This window comes from Bombina bombina, chromosome 4, assembly GCF_027579735.1.
Source record: "Bombina bombina isolate aBomBom1 chromosome 4, aBomBom1.pri, whole genome shotgun sequence".
NCBI classification, from domain to species: domain Eukaryota; kingdom Metazoa; phylum Chordata; class Amphibia; order Anura; family Bombinatoridae; genus Bombina; species Bombina bombina.
The window spans coordinates 992,877,370-992,900,510 of NC_069502.1; the positions used below are offsets into that span (position 1 = coordinate 992,877,370).

At 40.7% G+C, this 23,141-nt stretch overlaps 1 protein-coding gene across 3 annotated transcripts in view; it reads right to left on the reverse strand.

Moving 5' to 3' along the window:
- Window positions 1-23,141, reverse strand: part of USP34 (ubiquitin specific peptidase 34) — a 1,226,195-nt gene that overhangs the window by 411,896 nt on the left and 791,158 nt on the right. For all 3 annotated transcript variants that reach the window (XM_053712051.1, XM_053712050.1, XM_053712048.1), the window contains 3 exons: window positions 2,994-3,076; window positions 2,865-2,905; window positions 1,870-1,994 (listed from right to left, as the gene is read on the reverse strand). In XM_053712051.1, coding sequence (XP_053568026.1) covers window positions 1,870-1,994; window positions 2,865-2,905; window positions 2,994-3,076 — 249 coding nt within the window. The remainder of the gene's footprint in view (window positions 1-1,869; window positions 1,995-2,864; window positions 2,906-2,993; window positions 3,077-23,141) is intronic.

Consider the following 23,141-nt stretch of genomic DNA (forward strand, 5'->3'; position numbering starts at 1 on the left):
AGAGAATGGTGGCTCAGAATCAAACAGTCTATCTTTATATAATAAAGTTCTTTCTATACAAGAACCACAAAAAGGCAATGGTGGTTCCACTTGAGCATCTTGGCAAATTTTACATGTATCAGCAGAAAATAGGCACTGACTCCATATTGCACAGAAACCCAAAAAAAAAATTAAATTTTTCATTTTATTGGCAAAAAACAAAACAAAAACGGAGCTGTCTCCTTAAGACTCTGCATCTCTGCAATTTAGATCAATTAAGGGAGAACAATTCAGACCCAAAAACCTTAACTAAAGCCTTTGAAAAAATGAACGTTTATTGAATAAAGTTAATTTTACCTAACGGCACCCCTACACCACAGCAATGTGCTGTGGCGCCTACCTGACCTCCGATAACTGACTTGCTGGAAGGAAAGCCCCTGAGAAGCAAAAGCAGGACAACGCAGTCACAATATCGTCAGAGGATGAAAACGTGCCAAGAGAAAGCGTGCTTCGCATCAGGGAAAGAGAAGCCCGCCCCTATGACGTCACTGTATTGACTACGGGCCGTCTAAGAAAAAATGGAATAAACCGTTAATAAAGGCCCACAAAAAACGTAAGGAGCCAAAAAATTAAATATAGCCCCCTCAACTAAGCCACCAAAAAAACAGTTAATAAACCAAGTCTCTCATCCAAGTCTCACAGCGCCCTGTTAGCCTGTTAATAAATCTTCCTGCCTCAGAAAGATAGTATATCCCAGTTTAATGTGCTTTATTAATCTTAGCTTGGGTGCCAGGTTCTTAAACAAAGAATATATGGCACTTACCTGCACCTTCTGTCCAACAGGAAGACAGCATCAGGAATGGGAGGAAGCCGTTCCTCACAGGGTAATGTAAATGACATGATGACAGAGTAAGTTTACTCAGGCATCCAGCAAAAAGGGCAGCAAAATGTTAGAAAAGTGCAGTGAGGCCCCCCTCACAAGTTCCTAACTGTTTTAAAGCCACCACAGCCCTCCTGAAGAGACTAACGTGGAGTAAAGCTATACATAATTTGTGATGGAAGATCAGAGCAATCCTGCCCTGGCTTAAAATAAAGAAATATTGATAGAAGAATCTTAATCAGGACACCTAATTACTTTGCCTCCTCCTTGCACTAGAGGCAAAGAGAATGACTGGGGTTTGTGGGAAGGGAAGTGATACTTAACAGCTCTGCTGTGGTGCTCTTTGCCTCCTCCTGCTGGCCAGGAGTGGAATTCCAAACAGTAATTGATGATCCTGTGGACTCACTGTGTCATTAGAAAGAAACTATTAATAAAAACATAAACATATACACAGACACACACAGACAATTACATATCTACCCAAACATACAAGCATTAAATGAATAATACTCATTTGAAATATATTATCTCGGTTAGAAAGACATGGATTTACAGAACTAAAAGTTTTAAAAAATATGATAAAGATACAATTCAGGTGATTGCTAAAATGCTTGTCATGGCACTGAAATAATAATTACACAATGCACGTTTATTTTTTCAAAAACATTCAGACTTGTCTCCAGTGTTTGCTTCAAATGTGCTTCTCCTCCAGGCTGTTTTTACTCTTTGCACAGCTTTGACTGTAAAAAAACCTGCATAAAATTGGGGCAAAGATGCTCAAAGCAAAGATGTGTAAAGAAATATGAGCAAACTGAGTAAGGTAGCAGAATTTGAAAAACTGGAGATATGGCTGCATTCAAATAAAAATATTACCTTTGTTAATAATGCATTTTGTAATAACTGTATTAAATGTTTATACAACATACATTTTAAATCAGCAAACGTCACACTCTGCTCAAGATGAGGAGATTAACCAGAGAAGACTCTAGAACAAAACACAGCCATCTTACCTCTGGAATAAGAAGGGTTAATTTTTTTAGCCAATCTTGTAAGTTATCACTGTCTGCAAGACTGGATTTCACTAGAGAGCAGCAATGAGACCAACTAACCATAAGCCACATGGAATAGTGTGTCACTAAGGAAATACAAAGGAGAAATTAATAATGCAAATAAAATCATAACTGTATCTCAAAAAATTGCAGAGTACTGTTGGGTCATAGACTATAAAAAAACTAAATTTATGCTTACCTGATAAATTCATACTACTGCCATCTAAACAAAAAGAAAGAGCGGGGCTAGTGGACTCTCACCATCATGAAAGAAGTGAATTTATCATCATTTAAGCATACATTTTGTTATCTTTCATCAGATGGTGAGAGTCCATGAGTCATCACATGTGGGAATCAATACCCAAACCGTATGCTCTAACTGAATCCTGAAAGAAAAATGTTGGCTTTCATGTTCCTTTAACCCCTGCACATCGTTGGGCTTGAATTTTAGAGACCGCACTATTTCTGGTGGCAAACAGGAGGGTATAATAGTGTGGGGCCACGCTATTATAACAAAACAAAAAAAACTTAACAACCATAGACTTACAGGGTACATAGTGGTCGTTAAAGGGTTAAGTATGCAAGAGAGAAAACAAGTTAACTTTGTGAAGAAACCCCTCCCCCACCCCACACCAACATTTTGTCACAGAGGTTTATCTGAAATTATTTCTACAAAATAAAGGGAGGTTCATCTCTAGTTATTGTACAAAAGTGGGGCCCAGCTTTTGGTGGAAGACCAGTCCATGAAATGTGTTACAAATTTTGAGTAACGCCAGTTCTAAATTCAAACACAACTTAATTTGAAAGTACTATGGATTATGCGAGGAAAAAAAAATTATCTTCAAACAACAAATACAACAATTTTAGAATAAGAGATTTTCATTAGAAATGGACCTATTTGTTCTCAGATTATTTTCATTAATATATAATAATAAATTATAAAAATATTTATATACCTTCATGTCTTGATCTATGGTCTGACTGCGCTTTCAGAACCCTGTGAAGATAAGAAGTTACTTTAGGACTCTAAAAACCCATCTAATTCTAGTGAGTAACTAATTTAATAACTACAATGAAATACTTACCTTTGGGCTAAATTGTCATATGTATAAGCGACGGACATTAACCGTTGAATCAAGCAGGTTCCTTGAACAAGAACTAGAAAAACCTTTTGAGAAGAAAGGAAACATTTTTAAAAAAAATTCATGTTGCAAAGAGAATTGTTGATTTAAAAACAGTACATGTCCAAGCATCTAATACATTGGGAGATATTAGTCAAACCTTAAAATGATGTTTAAATTTCCACTTTTAATTAGATCCTGAAAGTTAGTGATATTTTAGACGTTTAATGAACATGCGCTTTAACTTCCTTTTTATCTAGTCGTGCCATTCTAATACCGCACGCTCCTGCCACCCACTTTAAAAAGGAAATTTATTCTTACCTGATAAATTTGTTTCTTTTACGATACGATGAGTCCACGGATTTCATCCTTACTTGTGGGTTCTTCAAGCAGAGGTGACTGAAGTTTAACAAAATTAAAGACCTGTCTCAGAAGAACAGGGTGGGCCGTGGACTCATTGTATCGTAAAAGAAACAAATTTATCAGGTAAGAATATATTTCCTTTTCTTTAACAAGATACGATGAGTTCACGGATTTCATCCTTACTTGTGGGATACAATACCAAAGCTATAGTACACGGATGAAACGGGAGGTACAAGACAGGTAACCTAAACTGAAGGCACCACTGCTTGAAGAACCCACAAGTAAGGATGAAATCCGTGGACTCATTGTATCTTGTAAAAGAAAGCAATATTTTTTGTGAGGTAACTTTCAACTGTTCTCCAATCAGCGCTCTATCCATATGGCATTTTTTTTGTACATACAGCGCTGACTTGAGAACAGTTCAAACAGTTAGCTCACAAAAAAATATTACTTTTGAAAGGGGGTGGCAGGAGTGTGTGGTATTAGAATGGAAAGGCTAGATCAAAACGTTAAACTCCAACGTCATTAGAAATGATCTATTGAGTCCATCTAAAATACCTCTAACATTAAGCATCTGATTATAAAAAGTGGAAAGTTTACAAGCACTTTAAGAAAGAAAAAAAAAGTAAATGTTCTCAGGGATAACTTCTTGTCACAATTAATAGAGGAGCCAACTAGGAGTAACGCTATATTGGATTGAATGCTATCAAATAATACAGATATAATATCAAACATAGAAGTCAAAGAACATTTGGGTAACAGTGATCATAACATGGTCACATTTGAAATTTCTTTTCATAAGTAGTGTCTTAAAGGTTTAACCAAGACTTTTAATTTTAAGAAAGCAAAATTCAACGATTTAAGGAAATCATTAAACAACATAAATTAGGACAAAGTATTCTCTAATAAAAATACAGAGGATAAATGGATAACATTTAAAACTTTGTTAAATAAATATACATATCAACAAATACCATATTGTTATAAAAAAAAAATCCAAGTCAATATGGCTTAATATAAATGTGTTAAGAGAAATTAGGAAAAAACGTAGGGCATTTAAATTATTCAAAGAAAATAGTACAGACTCAACATTCCATATTTATTAGGAATGTAACAAAGCATGCAAAAAAGCAATCAAATTAGCCAAAATTGAAAATGAAAAATTAATTGCAAAGGATTCTAAATCTAACCCTAAAAGGTTCTTTAAGTACATAAATAGCAAAAAAACTAAAAAAGACAATATAGGTACATTAAAATGCGGGGAGGGTAGCATGATTAACAGTGACAGGGAGAAGGCTGAGATACTAAACCAGTTTTTTTCTTCAGTATACACAAGAGAGGAACCATTGGATGATACTTTGGAACAAAATAGAACATGCCAGCCCATACCATTAATTGGGTTATGTATAGATGATATCAGGAACAAATTGGATAATATTAAGGTAAATAAAACTCCAGGCCCAGATGGAATACACCCAAGGGTGTTAAGGGAATTTAGCACTGTTATAGACAAACCTCTACTCTTAATTTTTCAAGACTCATTATCCTCAGGCATGGTACCCAAGGATTGGCGTAAACCTGATGTGGTGCCACTCTTCAAAAAGGGAAGTAGGGATGATCCAGGAAGCTATAGACCAGTTAGTCTGACATCAACAGTGGGGAAGATATTTGAAGGGATTATAAAGGATTATATTGATGAGCATATTCGTGTAAACAAGATTATGAGTTCTAATCAGCATGGTTTTATGAGAAATAGATCATGTCAAACTAATCTAATTAGATTTTATGAGGAAATAAGTAAAAATATAGATAAAGGGGAATCAGTTGATGTGATATACTTAGATTTTGCAAAGGCGTTTGATACAGTGCCACATGAGAGATTAATGCACAAAATTAAAGGACTGGGAATAGCTGAAAAAGGAAATTTATGCTTACCTGATAAATTGATTTCTTCTACGATACGACGAGTCCACGGATTTCATCCTTACTTGTGGGATATTAACCTCCTGCTAACAGGAAGTGGCAAAGAGCACCACAGCAGAGCTGTATATATAGCTCCTCCCTTCCCTCAAGCCCCAGTCATTCGACCGAAGGTTTTAGGAAGAGAAAGGAAAAGCTAAAAGGTGCAGAGGTGACTGAAGTTGTAAAAATAAAATATAAAATATAATCTGTCTTAAAATGACAGGGAGGGCCGTGGACTTGTCGTATCGTAGAAGAAATCAATTTATCAGGTAAGCATAAATTTCCTTTTCTTCTACAAGATACGACGAGTCCATGGATTTCATCCTTACTTGTGAGATACAATACCAAAGCTACAGGACACGGATGAAAGGGAGGGACAAGACAAAGACCTAAACGGAAGGCAGCACTGCTTGAAGAACTTTTCTCCCCAAAACAGCCTCAGAAGCAGCAAAAGTATCAAATTTGGAAAATTTGGAAAAAGTATGAAAGGATGACCAAGTCGCAGCCTTACAAATCTGTTCAAAATATGAATCGTTTTTAAAGGCCCATGTGGAAGCCACAGCCCTAGTAGAATGAGCCGTAATTCTTTCAGGAGGCTGCTGTCCAGCAGTCTCATATGCCAGGCGGATGATACTCCTCAGAGAAAAAGAAAGAGAGGTAGCCGTAGCTTTCTGACCCCTACGCTTTCCAGAATAAACAATGAATAATGAAGATGATTGACGGAAATCCTTAGTTGCCTGTAAGTAAAACTTCAAGGCACGAACCATGTCCAGGTTATGTAACAGACGCTCCTTCTTAGAAGAAGGATTAGGACACAAGGAAGGAACAACAATTTCCTGATTAATATTCTTATTTGAAACAACCTTAGGAAGAAATCCAGGTTTGGTACGTAAAACCACCTTATCAGAATGAAAGATAAGGCGAATCACACTGTAATGCTGAAAGCTCAGAAACTCTTTGAGCAGAAGAAATAGCAACTAAAAACAGAACTTTCCAAGACAACAATTTAATATCTATGGAATGCATGGGTTCAAACGGAACCCCTTGGAGAACTCTAAGAATTAAATTCAAACTCCAAGGAGGAGTAATTGGTCTAAATACAGGCTTAATTCTAGATAGAGCCCGACAAAAAGACTGAACATCTGGCATATCTGCCAAACGTTTGTGAAGCAAAATCGACAAAGCAGAAATTTGTCCCTTTAAGGAACTAGCTGATGACCCTTTCTCCAATCCTTCTTGGAGAAAAGACAGAATCCTGGGAATCCTAACCTTACTCCAAGATGTAACCTTAGGTTTCAAACCAATAAAGATATTTACGCCATATCTTATGATAGATTTTTCAAGTAACAGGCTTTCGAGCCTGTATCAAAGTATCAATGACCGAATCAGAGAATCCTCGCTTAGATAAAATCAAGCGTTCAATCTCCACGCAGTCAGCTGCAGAGAATTTAGATTTGGATGTTGGAAAGGACCTTAAATGAGCAGGTCCTGTCTCAAAGGAAGTTTCCACGGTGGCAGAGACGACATGTCCACTAGATCCGCATACCAAGTCCTGCGTGGCCACGCAGGCGCTATCAGGATTACTGAAGCTCTCTCCTGTTTGATCCGAGCAATCATGCGTGTAAGGAGAGGAAAAGGTGGAAACACATAAGCTAGGCTGAACGACCAAGGAACTGCCAAGGCATCTATGAGTTCGGCCTGAAGATCCCTCGACCTGGATCTGTATCTTGGATTCTGTCGTGATGCCATCAGATCCAATTCCGGTCTGCCCCATCGGAGAATCAGAGAGGCAAACACCTCCGGGTAGAGCTCCCACTCCCCCGGATGAAAAGCCTGACGACTTAGAAAATCCGCTTCCCAGTTCTCTACTCCTGGGATGTAGATTGCCGATAGATAGCAAGAGTGGGCCTCCGCCCATCAGATTATCTTTGATACTATCATCGCTAAAGAACTCCATGTTCCCCCCTGATGATTGATATATGCCACAGTCGTGATATTGTCCGACTGGAATCTGATGAATTTGGCCGAAGCCAACTGAGGCCATGCCTGAAGCGCATTGAATATTGCTCTCAGTTCCAGAATATTGATTGGAAGTAGAGACTCCACCTGAGTCCAAACACCCTGAGCCTTCAAGGAATTCCAGACTGCACCCCAGCCCAGAAAGCTGGCGTCCGTTGTCACTATCACCCACGAGGGTCTGCGGAAACAAGTCCCCTGGGACAGATGATCCGGCGACAACCACCAAAGAAGAGAGTCTCTGGTCTCTTGATCCAGATTTATCTGAGGAGATAAATTCGCATAGTCCCCATTCCACTGTCCGAGCATGCACAGCTGCAGTGGTCTGAGATAAAAGCGAGCAAACGGAATGATGTCCATTGCCGCTACCAATAATCCAATGACCTCCATACACTGAGCCACTGATGGCCGAGGAATGGACTGAAGTGCTCGGCAAGTATTTAGGATCTATGATTTTCTGACCTCCGTCAGAAATATTTTCATGTCTACCGAGTCTATCAGAGTTCCCAAGAAGGGAACCCTTGTTTGTGGAACTAGTGAACTTTTTTCTATGTTCACCTTCCAACCGTGAGTTCTCAGGAAAGACAGGACTGTGTCCGTGTGAGAATCGGTCAGATGATAATTTGACGCCTGGATTAAAATATCGTCCAGATAAGGCACCACTGCTATGCCTCGCGGTCTGAGAACCGCCAGAAGGGACCCTAGAACCTTTGTGAAGATTCTGGGTGCTGTGGCCAACCCGAATGGAAGAGCCACGAACTGATAATGTTTGTCCAGGAAGTCAAACCTTAGAAACTGATGATGATCCTTGTGGATAGGAATACGAAGATATGCATCCTTCAAGTCCACGGTAGTCATATATTGACCCTCCTGGATCATTGGTAAAATTGTTCATATAGTCTCCATCTTGAATGATGGAACTCTGAGAAATTTGTTTAGACACTTGAGATCTAAAATGGGTCTGAAAGTTCCCTCTTTTTTGGGAACCACGAAAAGATTTGAATAAAACCCCTGCCCCTGTTCCAGTTTTGGAACAGGACAGATTACTCCTATGGTAGAAAGGTCTTTTACACAGCGTAAGAACGCCTCTCTTTTTATCTGGTCTGCAGATAAACGTGAAAAATAAAATCTCCCTCTTGGGAGAGAGAATCCTTGAATTCCAGTTGATACCCGTGAGTCACTATTTCCAGTGCCCAAGGGTCCTGAACATCTCTTGCCCAAGCCTGAGCAAAGAAAGAAAGTCTGCCCCCTACTAGATCCGGTCCTGTATCGGGGCCGCCCCTTCATGCTGTCTTTGCAGCAGCAGCAGGCTTCTTGGATTGTTTACCTTTATTCCAAGCCTGGTTGGGTCTCCAGACTGACTTGGATTGAGCAAAATTCCCTTCCTGCTTTGTGGAGGAAGAGGAAGCAGAGGGTCCTCCTTTAAAGTTTCGAAAGAAACGAAAATTATTTTGCTTACCCCTCATCTTAACAGATTTATCCTGAGGTAGGGCATGGCCTTTACCTTGAGTAATGTCAGAAATGATTTCCTTCAATTCAATCCCGAATAGGGTCTTACCTTTAAAAGGAATAGCTAAAAGCTTAGATTTTGATGAAACATCAGCAGACCAAGACTTGAGCCATAACGCTCTATGTGCTAAAATGGCAAATCCTGCATTTTTCGCCGCTAATTTAGCAATTTTGAAAGCGGCATCTGTAATAAAAGAATTAGCTAGCTTGAGAGCCTTAATTATATCCAAAATGTCATCTAATGGAGTCTCAACCTTCAGAGACTCTTCTAGAGCATCAAACCAAAAAGCTGCTGCAGTAGTAACTGGAACAATGCAAGCCGTAGGTTGTAAAAGAAAACCCTGATGAATAAATAATTTCTTTAGAAGACCATTTAGCTTTTTATCCATAGGATCTTTGAAAGCACAACTGTCCTCAATAGGTATAGTTGTACGCTTAGCCAGGGTAGATATAGCTCCCTCCACCTTAGGGACTGTTTGCCAAGAGTCCCGGATGGCATCTGATATGGGAAACATTTTCTTAAAATTAGGAGGGGGAGAGAACGGTATGCCTGGTCTATCCCATTCCTTTTTTACAATTTCCAAAATTCTTTTAGGAACCGGAAAAACATTGGTGTAAGTAGGCACCTCTAAATATTTATCCATCTTACACAATTTCTCTGGTGGTATCACAATAGGGTCATAATCATCCAAAGTCGCTAAAACCTCCCGAAGTAACAGGCGGAGGTGTTCAAGCTTAAATTTAAAGGACATGATGCACGAATCTGTCTGAGGTAACACATTTCCTGAATCTGAAAGTTCTCCCGAAGACAGCAATTCCCTGACCCCCAACTCAGAGCACTGTGAGGGTACATCTGAAATAGCCAATAAAGCATCAGAGGATTTAGTATTCACATTAATACCTGACCTACTGTGTTTACCCTGCAACACTGGTAATTTAGATAATACCTCTGTAAGGGTAGTTGACATAACTGCAGCCATCTCCTGCAGAGTAAAAGAATTAGACGCACTAGAGGTACTTGGCGTCGCTTGTGTGGGCGTTAAAGGTTGTGACACCCTGAGGGAAACAGTACTCACCGGTAACATTTAAAATAAAAAAACTTCTTGATTGAAGAAACTAACACCTCACTTTACCTCTTCCTAGTACAAACACAGGCAAAGAGAATGACTGGGGGTGGAGGGAAGGGAGGAGCTATATATTCAGCTCTGCTGTGGTGCTCTTTGCCACTTCCTGTTAGTAGGAAGTTAATATCCCACAAGTAAGGATGAAATCCGTGGACTCGTCGTATCTTGTAGAAGAAATGTTAGTTTGTGGATAAATAACTGGATAAAAGATAGGGAGCAACGAGTAGTAGTAAATGGATCATACTCAGATTGGACAATGGTAATCAGTGGAGTACCCCAGGGATCAGTGCTGGGCCCTATTCTTTTTAATATTTTTATAAATGACTTGGAGCTAGGATTAAATAGTGACCCTAAGTAAGGTCATTAGGTCAGAGCAGGATGAACTTTCGTTACAAAGGGACCTGCAAAAATTAGAAGTATGGGCAGGTAAATGGAAAATGAGATTTAATACAGGAAAATGCAAGGTTCTACATTTTGGAAGTAAAAATAAGCAGGCAACATATTATTTAAATGGGACAAGACTTATCCAAACACAGGAGGAAAGGGATTTGGGGGTAGTAATATATAACAAGCTAAAGATGGGTGCACAATGCAGGGCAGCAGCTTCAAAGGCTAATAAGATACTAGCATGTATTAAAAGAGGCATTGACTCAAGGGAGGAAAGCATAATTCTGTCACTATATAAAGCCCTGGTAAGACCTCACCTTGAGTATGGAGTGCAGTTCTGGGGACCAATCGCAAAAAAAGATATTGCAGAACTAGAAAAAGTTCAGAGAAGGGCCACAAAGCTAATAAGGGGATTGGAGAATTTAACATATGAGGAGAGGCTAGCCAAACTGGGTCTGTTTTCTTTAGAAAAAAGGCACTTAAGAGGTGACATGATTACTTTATATAAATATATTCAAGGTCCATATACAGAGATGGCAGAAGCTCTGTTTATTGCAAGAAAATTGTTTGTGACCAGAGGTCACAATTTAAGGTTGGAGGAAAGGAGATTTAATCTCCTGCAACGGAAAGGTTTTTTCACTGTAAGAGCAATAAAATTGTGGAACTCATTACCAAAGGAGGTAGTGAATGCCAATTACCTAGATACATTTAAAAATTATTTGGATACATTTCTGTCTATAAACAAAATTCATGGATATGATTGCTAGTATTAAATGGGTCACCTTTTAGTGGGATTATTTAAGCTTAACTGGAGCTTTTTGCATATATTTTAGATTTGTATAGGTTGAACTCGATGGACTTCGGTCTTTTTTAAACCTCATCTACTATGTTACTATGTTAGTTGGCGTAATTATGGAAGGTAAGATTTATTTCCTTCTTTCTTGAGTCCATTAAAATGAGAGAGCGAAAACAGTGCAAAAAAAAGCATTTATGAAAAAAAGTCCCTCTATTTGAATATCTACCACAGAATTAGTCAAAGGGACATCAAACTTATCTTATGTGTATATAGTTATATAAACTAGATATTAAGTCCTGTATTCTAAAATACAAACAATGTTTAAAACAATATTTTAAACCTTTTAAACTGCCATTTTGTTAGCAAAATGTTAACTGTTTTGTAGTACAGACTAAAAAAAGCATCTAGAGTGCTTACCTCATCTCCTCCTCTATTGAGGTAATTTTTAGGGACACATTTAGTTGTATACTAGTGTCAACATTAAAAATGTAAACTGAGCTATGTTTTTAACTTTTTGTTAAAACTGTGATTAGGTGAACAGGAGCACAAAGTTAATATATGCTGGGGGGGGGGGGGGGGGGGCTATGAACAGCCAATATATAGTACTTGGAATAGGCCAAAAAATAATTTCTAAAAAAAATCAAGGAAGAGCAATTAGAAAATTCCAAAAAGCTGAAAACAGAATTTATGTTTACCTGATAAATTACTTTCTCCAACGGTGTGTCCGGTCCACGGCGTCATCCTTACTTGTGGGATATTCTCTTCCCCAACAGGAAATGGCAAAGAGCCCAGCAAAGCTGGTCACATGATCCCTCCTAGGCTCCGCCTACCCCAGTCATTCGACCGACGTTAAGGAGGAATATTTGCATAGGAGAAACCATATGATACCGTGGTGACTGTAGTTAAAGAAAATAAATTATCAGACCTGATTAAAAAACCAGGGCGGGCCGTGGACCGGACACACCGTTGGAGAAAGTAATTTATCAGGTAAACATAAATTCTGTTTTCTCCAACATAGGTGTGTCCGGTCCACGGCGTCATCCTTACTTGTGGGAACCAATACCAAAGCTTTAGGACACGGATGAAGGGAGGGAGCAAATCAGGTCACCTAAATGGAAGGCACCACGGCTTGCAAAACCTTTCTCCCAAAAACAGCCTCAGAAGAAGCAAAAGTATCAAACTTGTAAAATTTGGTAAAAGTGTGCAGTGAAGACCAAGTCGCTGCCCTACATATCTGATCAACAGAAGCCTCGTTCTTGAAGGCCCATGTGGAAGCCACAGCCCTAGTGGAATGAGCTGTGATTCTTTCAGGAGGCTGCCGTCCGGCAGTCTCGTAAGCCAATCTGATGATGCTCTTAATCCAAAAAGAGAGAGAGGTAGAAGTTGCTTTTTGACCTCTCCTTTTACCAGAATAAACAACAAACAAGGAAGATGTTTGTCTAAAATCCTTTGTAGCATCTAAATAGAATTTTAGAGCGCGAACAACATCCAAATTGTGCAACAAACGTTCCTTCTTCGAAACTGGTTTCGGACACAAAGAAGGCACGACTATCTCCTGGTTAATGTTTTTGTTAGAAACAACTTTTGGAAGAAAACCAGGTTTAGTACGTAAAACCACCTTATCTGCATGGAACACCAGATAAGGAGGAGAACACTGCAGAGCAGATAATTCTGAAACTCTTCTGGCAGAAGAAATTGCAACCAAAAACAAAACTTTCCAAGATAATAACTTAATATCAACGGAATGTAAGGGTTCAAACGGAACCCCCTGAAGAACTGAAAGAACTAAGTTGAGACTCCAAGGGGGAGTCAAAGGTTTGTAAACAGGCTTAATTCTAACCAGAGCCTGAACAAAGGCTTGAACATCTGGCACAGCTGCCAGCTTTTTGTGGAGTAACACAGACAAGGCAGAAATCTGTCCCTTCAAGGAACTTGCAGATAATCCTTTCTCCAATCCTTCTTGAAGAAAGGATAGAATCTTAGGAATCATTACCTTGTCCCAAGGGAATCCTTTAGATTCACACCAACAGATATATTTTTTCCATATTTTGTGGTAAATTTTTCTAGTTACAGGCTTTCTGGCCTGAACAAGAGTATCAATAACAGAATCTGAGAACCCTCGTTTTGATAAGATCAAGCGTTCAATCTCCAAGCAGTCAGCTGGAGTGAGACCAGATTCGGATGTTCGAACGGACCTTGAACAAGAAGGTCTCGTCTCAAAGGTAGCTTCCATGGTGGAGCCGATGACATATTCACCAGATCTGCATACCAAGTCCTGCGTGGCCACGCAGGAGCTATCAAGATCACCGACGCCCTCTCCTGATGGATCCTGGCTACCAGCCTGGGGATGAGAGGAAACGGCGGGAATACATAAGCTAGTTTGAAGGTCCAAGGTGCTACTAGTGCATCTACTAGAGTCGCCTTGGGATCCCTGGATCTGGACCCGTAGCAAAGAACCTTGAAGTTCTGACGAGAGGCCATCAGATCCATGTCTGGAATGCCCCACAGTTGAGTAATTTGGGCAAAGATTTCCGGATGGAGTTCCCACTCCCCCGGATGTAATGTCTGACGACTCAGAAAATCCGCTTCCCAATTTTCCACTCCTGGGATGTGGATTGCAGACAGGTGGCAGGAGTGAGTCTCCGCCCATTGAATGATCTTGGTCACTTCTTCCATCGCCAGGGAACTCCTTGTTCCCCCCTGATGGTTGATGTACGCAACAGTCGTCATGTTGTCTGATTGAAACCGTATGAACTTGGCCTTTGCTAGCTGAGGCCAAGCCTTGAGAGCATTGAATATCGCTCTCAGTTCCAGAATATTTATCGGTAGAAGAGATTCTTCCCGAGACCAAAGACCCTGAGCTTTCAGGGATCCCCAGACCGCGCCCCAGCCCATCAGACTGGCGTCGGTCGTGACAATGACCCACTCTGGTCTGCGGAAGGTCATCCCTTGTGACAGGTTGTCCAGGGACAGCCACCAACGGAGTGAGTCTCTGGTCCTCTGATTTACTTGTATCTTCGGAGACAAGTCTGTATAGTCCCCATTCCACTGACTGAGCATGCACAGTTGTAATGGTCTTAGATGAATGCGCGCAAAAGGAACTATGTCCATTGCCGCTACCATCAAACCTATTACTTCCATGCACTGCGCTATGGAAGGAAGAGGAACGGAATGAAGTGTCCGACAAGAGTTTAGAAGTTTTGTTTTTCTGGCCTCTGTCAGAAAAATCCTCATTTCTAAGGAGTCTATTATTGTTCCCAAGAAGGGAACCCTTGTCGACGGAGATAGAGAACTCTTTTCCACGTTCACTTTCCATCCGTGAGATCTGAGAAAGGCCAGGACTATGTCCGTGTGAGCCTTTGCTTGAGGAAGGGACGACGCTTGAATCAGAATGTCGTCCAAGTAAGGTACTACTGCAATGCCCCTTGGTCTTAGCACCGCTAGAAGGGACCCTAGTACCTTTGTGAAAATCCTTGGAGCAGTGGCTAATCCGAAAGGAAGCGCCACGAACTGGTAATGCTTGTCCAGGAATGCGAACCTTAGGAACCGATGATGTTCCTTGTGGATAGGAATATGTAGATACGCATCCTTTAAATCCACCGTGGTCATGAATTGACCTTCCTGGATGGAAGGAAGAATTGTTCGAATGGTTTCCATTTTGAACGATGGAACCTTGAGAAACTTGTTTAAGATCTTGAGATCTAAGATTGGTCTGAACGTTCCCTCTTTTTTGGGAACTATGAACAGATTGGAGTAGAACCCCATCCCTTGTTCTCCTAATGGAACAGGATGAATCACTCCCATTTTTAACAGGTCTTCTACACAATGTAAGAATGCCTGTCTTTTTATGTGGTCTGAAGACAATTGAGACCTGTGGAACCTCCCCCTTGGGGGAAGCCCCTTGAATTCCAGAAGATAACCTTGGGAGACTATTTCTAGTGCCCAAGGATCCAGAACATCTCTTGCCCAAGCCTGAGCGAAGAGAGAGAGTCTGCCCCCCACCAGATCCGGTCCCGGATCGGGGGCCAACATTTCATGCTGTCTTGGTAGCAGTGGCAGGTTTCTTGGCCTGCTTTCCCTTGTTCCAGCCTTGCATTGGTCTCCAGGCTGGCTTGGCTTGAGAAGTATTACCCTCTTGCTTAGAGGACGTAGCACTTGGGGCTGGTCCGTTTCTACGAAAGGGACGAAAATTAGGTTTATTTTTGGCCTTGAAAGACCTATCCTGAGGAAGGGCGTGGCCCTTACCCCCAGTGATATCAGAGATAATCTCTTTCAAGTCAGGGCCAAACAGTGTTTTCCCCTTGAAAGGAATGTTAAGGAGTTTGTTCTTGGAAGACGCATCAGCTGACCAAGATTTCAACCAAAGCGCTCTGCGCGCCACAATAGCAAACCCAGAATTCTTTGCCGCTAACCTAGCCAATTGCAAAGTGGCGTCTAGGGTGAAAGAATTAGCCAATTTGAGAGCACGGATTCTGTCCATAGTCTCCTCATAAGGAGGAGAATCACTATCGATCGCCTTTACTAGCTCATCGAACCAGAAACACGCGGCTGTAGTGACAGGGACAATGCATGAAATTGGTTGTAGAAGGTAACCCTGCTGAACAAACATCTTTTTAAGCAAACCTTCTAATTTTTTATCCATAGGATCTTTGAAAGCACAACTATCTTCTATGGGTATAGTGGTGCGTTTGTTTAAAGTAGAAACCGCTCCCTCGACCTTGGGGACTGTCTGCCATAAGTCCTTTCTGGGGTCGACCATAGGAAACAATTTTTTAAATATGGGGGGAGGGACGAAAGGTATACCGGGCCTTTCCCATTCTTTATTTACAATGTCCGCCACCCGCTTGGGTATAGGAAAAGCTTCTGGGAGCCCCGGGACCTCTAGGAACTTGTCCATTTTACATAGTTTCTCTGGGATGATCAAATTCTCACAATCATCCAGAGTGGATAATACCTCCTTAAGCAGAGCGCGGAGATGTTCCAACTTAAATTTAAATGTAATCACATCGGGTTCAGCTTGTTGAGAAATTTTCCCTGAATCTGAAATTTCTCCCTCAGACAAAACCTCCCTGGCCCCCTCAGACTGGTGTAGGGGCATTTCAGAACCATTATCATCAGCGTCCTCATGCTCTTCAGTATCTAAAACAGAGCAGTCGCGCTTACGCTGATAAGTGGGCATTTTGGCTAAAATGTTTTTGATAGAATTATCCATTACAGCCGTTAATTGTTGCATAGTAAGGAGTATTGGCGCGCTAGATGTACTAGGGGCCTCCTGAGTGGGCAAGACTCGTGTAGACGAAGGAGGGAATGATGCAGTACCATGCTTACTCCCCTCACTTGAGGAATCATCTTGGGCATCATTTTCAGTGTCACATAAATCACATTTATTTAAATGAGAAGGAACCCTGGCTTCCCCACATTCAGAACACAGTCTATCTGGTAGTTCAGACATGTTAAACAGGCATAAACTTGATAACAAAGTACAAAAAACGTTTTAAAATAAAACCGTTACTGTCACTTTAAATTTTAAACTGAACACACTTTATTACTGCAATTGCGAAAAAGTATGAAGGAATTGTTCAAAATTCACCAAAATTTCACCACAGTGTCTTAAAGCCTTAAAAATATTGCACACCAAATTTGGAAGCTTTAACCCTTAAAATAACGGAACCGGAGCCGTTTTTTAACTTTAACCCCTTTACAGTCCCTGGTATCTGCTTTGCTGAGACCCAACCAAGCCCAAAGGGGAATACGATACCAAATGACGCCTTCAGAAAGTCTTTACTATGTATCAGAGCTCCTCACACATGCGACTGCATGTCATGCCTCTCAAAAACAAGTGCGCAATACCGGCGCGAAAATGAGGCTCTGCCTATGATTAGGGAAAGCCCCTAAAGAATAAGGTGTCTAAAACAGTGCCTGCCGATATTATTTTACCAAAATACCTAGATTAAATGATTCCTCAAGGCTAAATATGTGTAATATATGAATCGATTTAGCCAAGAAAATGTCTACAGTCTTAATAAGCCCTTGTGAAGCCCTTATTTACTGTCTGAATAAAAATGGCTTACCGGATCCCATAGGGAAAATGACAGCTTCCAGCATTACATCGTCTTGTTAGAATGTGTCATACCTCAAGCAGCAAAAGACTGCTCACTGTTCCCCCAACTGAAGTTAATTCCTCTCAACAGTCCTGTGTGGAACAGCCATGGATTTTAGTAACGGTTGCTAAAATCATTTTCCTCTTACAAACAGAAATCTTCATCTCTTTTCTGTTTCAGAGTAAATAGCACATACCAGCACTATTTTAAAATAACAAACTCTTGATTGAATAATAAAAACTACAGTTAAACACTAAAAAACTCTAAGCCATCTCCGTGGAGATGTTGCCTGTACAACGGCAAAGAGAATGACTGGGGTAGGCGGAGCCTAGGAGGGATCATGTGACCAGCTTTGCTGGGCTCTTTGCCATTTCCTGTTGGGGAAGAGAATATCCCACAAGTAAGGATGACGCCGTGGACCGGACACACCTATGTTGGAGAAAAGTAGTCCTATTTTATCAATGTAATTTACAAGTGAAGTAAACAAATTTTCTAACAGATTTCACACATTATAGTATGGTCTCAAATATGAAAAACCTACAAAAAAACAAGAGAAACAAAGCTATTGGAACATACCCCAATGCCTCTTCTATGATTTGAAGTTCATGTGGCAGTTTATTTTGGTAACAGAATCTAGTTGGCTTTACTACCTTCCAGAAAGGCTTGAAAGAAATGGTCCACCATGGATGCAAGTAGGCACACACCCAAGGGGTACTATGATATACTTATTTAGTATTTTTAAAACTCTCATCACTACCTATACTTACCTACTACAATATTTACTATCCCAGAATTCAGAGTTAAAAAAATTCAACATACCTTTCTTAAAGGGACATGAAACCCATTTTTTTCTTTCATGATTCAGATCAAGCATACATTTATAAGCAACTTTCCAATTTACTTATATTATCAATACTGTTTCATTATCTTGGTATCCTTTATTGAAGGCGCAGCAATGCACAACCTGGAGCTAGATGAACACAATTGTTAAGCCAATGACAATAGGCATATATTTGCAGTAACCAATCAGCAGGTAGCTACCAGCTCCTAGGTCTACCTAGGTATGCTTTTTAACAAAGGATACCAAAAGAACAAAGCAAATTAGATACTAGACGTAAATTGGCAAGATATTTAAAATGGAATGCTCTATCTGAATCATGAAATACATTTTTTGGGTTTCATGTCCCTTTAATGAATCAGAGAAGACAAAGTATCCAGAGTTAAACTCCCTTAGATTATTTTATTTTTTGGCTACACTTTCAGGATTCATTCTGAATCGGTAAGTTGAAGGCTTTATTTCCCATATAAGACAAACTTAGCAACTGAAAATAATGCTGGCATTTTCAACGGCCACAGATTTGCCAGCTTTCCAACATAGGAAACAAAGGTCTTAAAGGGACACTCAAGTAAAAATTAAACTTTCATTAATCCCATGGAGCATGCAATTTTAAACAACTTTCCAATTTACTTCCATTAAAGTGTGCACAGTGTTTTTATGTTCACACTTTTTGAGTCAGCAGCTCCTACTGAGCATGTGCAAGAATTCCCAGAATATAAGTATATGCATTTGTGATTGGCTGATGGCTGTCACATGATACAGAAGGAGTGGAAATAGACATAAATCTACTACTCATTTGAAGTTCAGACTAAGTGCTATTGTCTTATCATGAATTTGTTGAATATGCAAATCTACTGTATGTACTGGTCCTTTAACATTAGAATGGCAGAGCTGCTACTACATCTTTATGGTTGTACTCTATTGTCAACATTTTTAAAGGACCATTAAGTACAGTAAAATTGCATAGACAGCATGTGCATATTATAAAGATAATACAATACCACTTACTCTGAATTTTAAATTAGCAATAGATTTTATCTGACAAATTTCAACATTGATTTAAATTTGCTAGCCCTCTGTACATGTGACAGCCACCAGCCAATAACAGACTCATTTGTATACAGTATGACGTTTTCCACATGCTTAGTTGGAAGCGGTGCTGCAGAAACCGTGCATATAAAAAGACTGCACAATTTAATAAAGGAAGTAAATTGGAAAATCTCTTAAAACAGCATAATCTACCTGAATCATGAATAAGTTTAATTTTGACTTTAGTGCACTTTTAACATAATTTCAAGCATACAAAGAAAGTAGACATGCACTCTCCTCAATCTTAGGCCTAGACATCTTGAAAATAATTGTTCTTCTGACCTCTACCTATATTATGCTCCTCTTAAAGGGATACTAAACACAATTTTTTTCTTTCATGATTCAGATAGAGCATACAATTTTAAGCAACTTTCTAATTTACTCCTATTATCAATTTTTTTTCTTTCTCTTGCTGTAAAAAGCAGGAATGTGAAGCTTAGGAGACTGCACATTTTTGGTTCAGAACCTGGGTTAGGCTTGCTTATTAGTGGCTAAATGTAGCCACCAATAAGCAAGCGCTATCCAGGGTGCTGAACCTAAAAAAGCCCAGCTCCTAAGCGTTAATTCCTGCTTTTTAAATAAACATAGCAAGAGAACGAAGAAAAATTGATAATAGGAGTAAATTAGAAAGTTGCTTAAAATGGCATGCTCTATTTGAATCATGAAAGAAAAATATAAATTATGCTTACCTGATAATTTAATTTCCATCTGTATGAGGAGAGTCCACGGCTTCATTCATTACTTGTGGGAATTTAGAACCTAGCCACCAGGCGGAGGGAAAGACACCCCAGCCAAAGGCTTAAATACCTCCCCCACTTCCCTCATCCCCCAGTCATTCTGTCGAGGGAACAAGGAACAGTAGGAGAAATATCAGGGTATAAATGGTGCCAGAAGAATAAAATTAACTTTAAGTCCGCCCACCGGAGCAACGGACGGGAGCCGTGAACTCTCCCTCCCCACAATGGAAATGAAATTCACAGCATCATTTATATTTTCCATCTAAAGGGGAGGAGCGTCCACGGCTTTATTCATTACTTGTGGGAACAAATACCCAAGCTCTAGAGGACACTGAATGAAAAAAACGGGAGGGAAAGAAGGCGGACCCTAATCTGAAGGCACCACAGCCTGTAAAACCTTTCTCCCAAAAACTGCTTCCGCCGAAGCAAAAACGTCAAATTTGTAAAAACTTTGTAAAGGTAAGGAGGACCAGGTAGCTGCCTTACAAATCTGCTCCACAGAGGCCTCATTCTTGAAGGCCCAAGAAGAAGCCGCAATTCTAGTTGGATGAGCCGTGATCCTCTGAGGAGGCTTATGTCCCGCTGTCTCGTAGGCCAAGCGAATTATGCTCCTCAACCAAAAGGACAAAGAAGTTGAAGAGGCCTTCTGCCCCTTGCACTTCCCTTAATACACCACAAAAACATAATTTATGCTTACCTGATAAATTTATTTCTCTAGTAGTGTATTCAGTCCACGGGTCATCCATTACTTATGTGATATATTCCCTTCCCAACAGGAAGTTGCAAGAGGATCAACCAAAGCAGAGCTGCTATATAGCTCCTCCCCTCACATGTCATATCCAGTCATTCGACCGAAACAAGACAAGAAAGGAGAAACCATAGGGTGCAGTGGTGACTGAAGTTTTAATTAAAATTTAGATCTGCCTTAAAAAGACAGGGCGGGCCGTGGACTGAATACACTACAAGAGAAATAAATTTATCAGGTAAGCATAAATTATGTTTTCTCTTGTTAAGTGTATTCAGTCCACTGGTCATCCATTACTTATGGGATATCAATACCAAAGCTAAAGTACACGGATGATGGGAGGGACAAGGCAGGAACTTAAACGGAAGGAACCACTGCCTGTAGAACCTTTCTCCCAAAAACAGCCTCCGAAGAAGCAAAAGTGTCAAATTTGTAAAATTTTGAAAAGGTGTGAAGCGAAGACCAAGTCGCAGCCTTGCAAATCTGTTCAACAGAGGCCTCATTCTTAAAGGCCCAGGTGGAAGCCACAGCTCTAGTGGAATGAGCTGTAATTCTTTCAGGGGGCTGCTGTCCAGCAGTCTCATAGGCTAAACGTATTATGCTACGAAGCCAAAAGGAGAGAGAGGTTGCCGTAGCTTTTTGACCTCTCCTCTGTCCAGAGTAAACGACAAACAGGGAAGAAGTTTGACGAAAATCTTTAGTTGCCTGTAAATAGAACTTCAGGGCACGGACTACGTCCAGATTATACAAAAGTCTTTCCTTCTTTGAAGAAGGATTAGGACATAAGGATGGAACAACAATCTCCTGATTGATATTCCTGTTAGAAACTACCTTAGGTAAAAACCCAGGTTTAGTACGCAGAACTACCTTGTCTGAATGGAAAATCAGATAAGGAGAATCACAATGTAAGGCAGATAACTCAGAGACTCTTCGAGCCGAGGAAATAGCCATCAAAAACAGAACCTTCCAAGATAAAAGCAGAATATCAATGGAATGAAGGGGTTCAAACGGAACACCTTGAAGAACTTTAAGAACCAAGTTTAAGCTCCACGGCGGAGCAACAGTCTTAAACACAGGCTTAATCCTAGCCAAAGCCTGGACGTCTGGAACTTCTGCCAGACGCTTGTGCAAAAGAATAGACAGAGCAGAAATCTGTCCCTTTAACGAACTAGCAGATAAGCCCTTTTCCAAACCCTCTTGTAGAAAGGACAATATCCTAGGAATCCTAACTTTACTCCATGAGTAACTCTTGGATTCGCACCAATATAAGTATTTACGCCATATCTTATGGTAGATTTTTTTGGTAAAAGGCTTCCGTGCCTGTATTAAGGTATCAACAACTGACTCTGAGAAGCCACGCTTTGATAGGATCAAGAGTTCAATCTCCATGCAGTCAGCCTCAGAGAATTTAGATTTGGATGGTTGAAAGGACCTTGTATTAGAAGGTCCTGCGACCATGGTGGACAGGACGACATGTCCACTAGGTCTGCATACCAGGTCCTGCGTGGCCACGCAGGCGCTATCAGAATCACCGATGCTCTCTCCTGTTTGATCTTGGCAATCAGTCGAGGCAGCAGCGGAAACGGTGAAAACACATAAGCCATGTTGAAAACCCAAGGGGCTGCTAGAGCATCTATCAGCGCCGCTCCCGGGTCCCTGGACCTGGATCCGTAATGAGGAAGCTTGGCGTTCTGGCGAGACGCCATGAGATCCAGTTCTGGATTGCCCCAACGATGAATCAGTTGAGCGAACACCTCCGGATGAAGTTCCCACTCCCCCGGATGAAAAGTCTGGCGACTTAGAAAGTCCGCCTCCCAGTTCTCCACGCCTGGGATGTGGATCGCTGACAGGTGGCAAGAGTGAGACTCTGCCCAGCGAATTATCTTTGAGACTTCTAACATCGCTAGGGAACTCCTGGTTCCCCCTTGATGGTTGATGTAAGCCACAGTCGTGATGTTGTCTGACTGAAATCTGATGAACCTCAGGGTTGCTAACTGAGGCCAAGCTAGAAGAGCATTGAATATTGCTCTTAACTCCAGAACATTTATTGGGAGGAGTTTCTCCTCCTGAGTCCACGATCCCTGAGCCTTCAGGGAATTCCAGACTGCGCCCCAGCCTAGAAGGCTGGCATCTGTTGTTACACTCGTCCAATCTGGCCTGCGAAAGGTCATGCCCTTGGACAGATGGACCCGAGAAAGCCACCAGAGAAGACAATCTCTGGTCTCCTGATCCAGATTTAGTAGAGGGGACAAATCTGAGTAATCCCCATTCCACTGACTTAGCATGCATAATTGCAGCGGTCTGAGATGCAGGCGCGCAAATGGCACTATGTACATTGCCGCTACCATTAAGCCGATTACTTCCATGCACTGAGCCACTGACGGGCGTGGAATGGAATGAAGCACACGGCAAGCATTGAGAAGTTTTGATAACCTGGACTCCGTC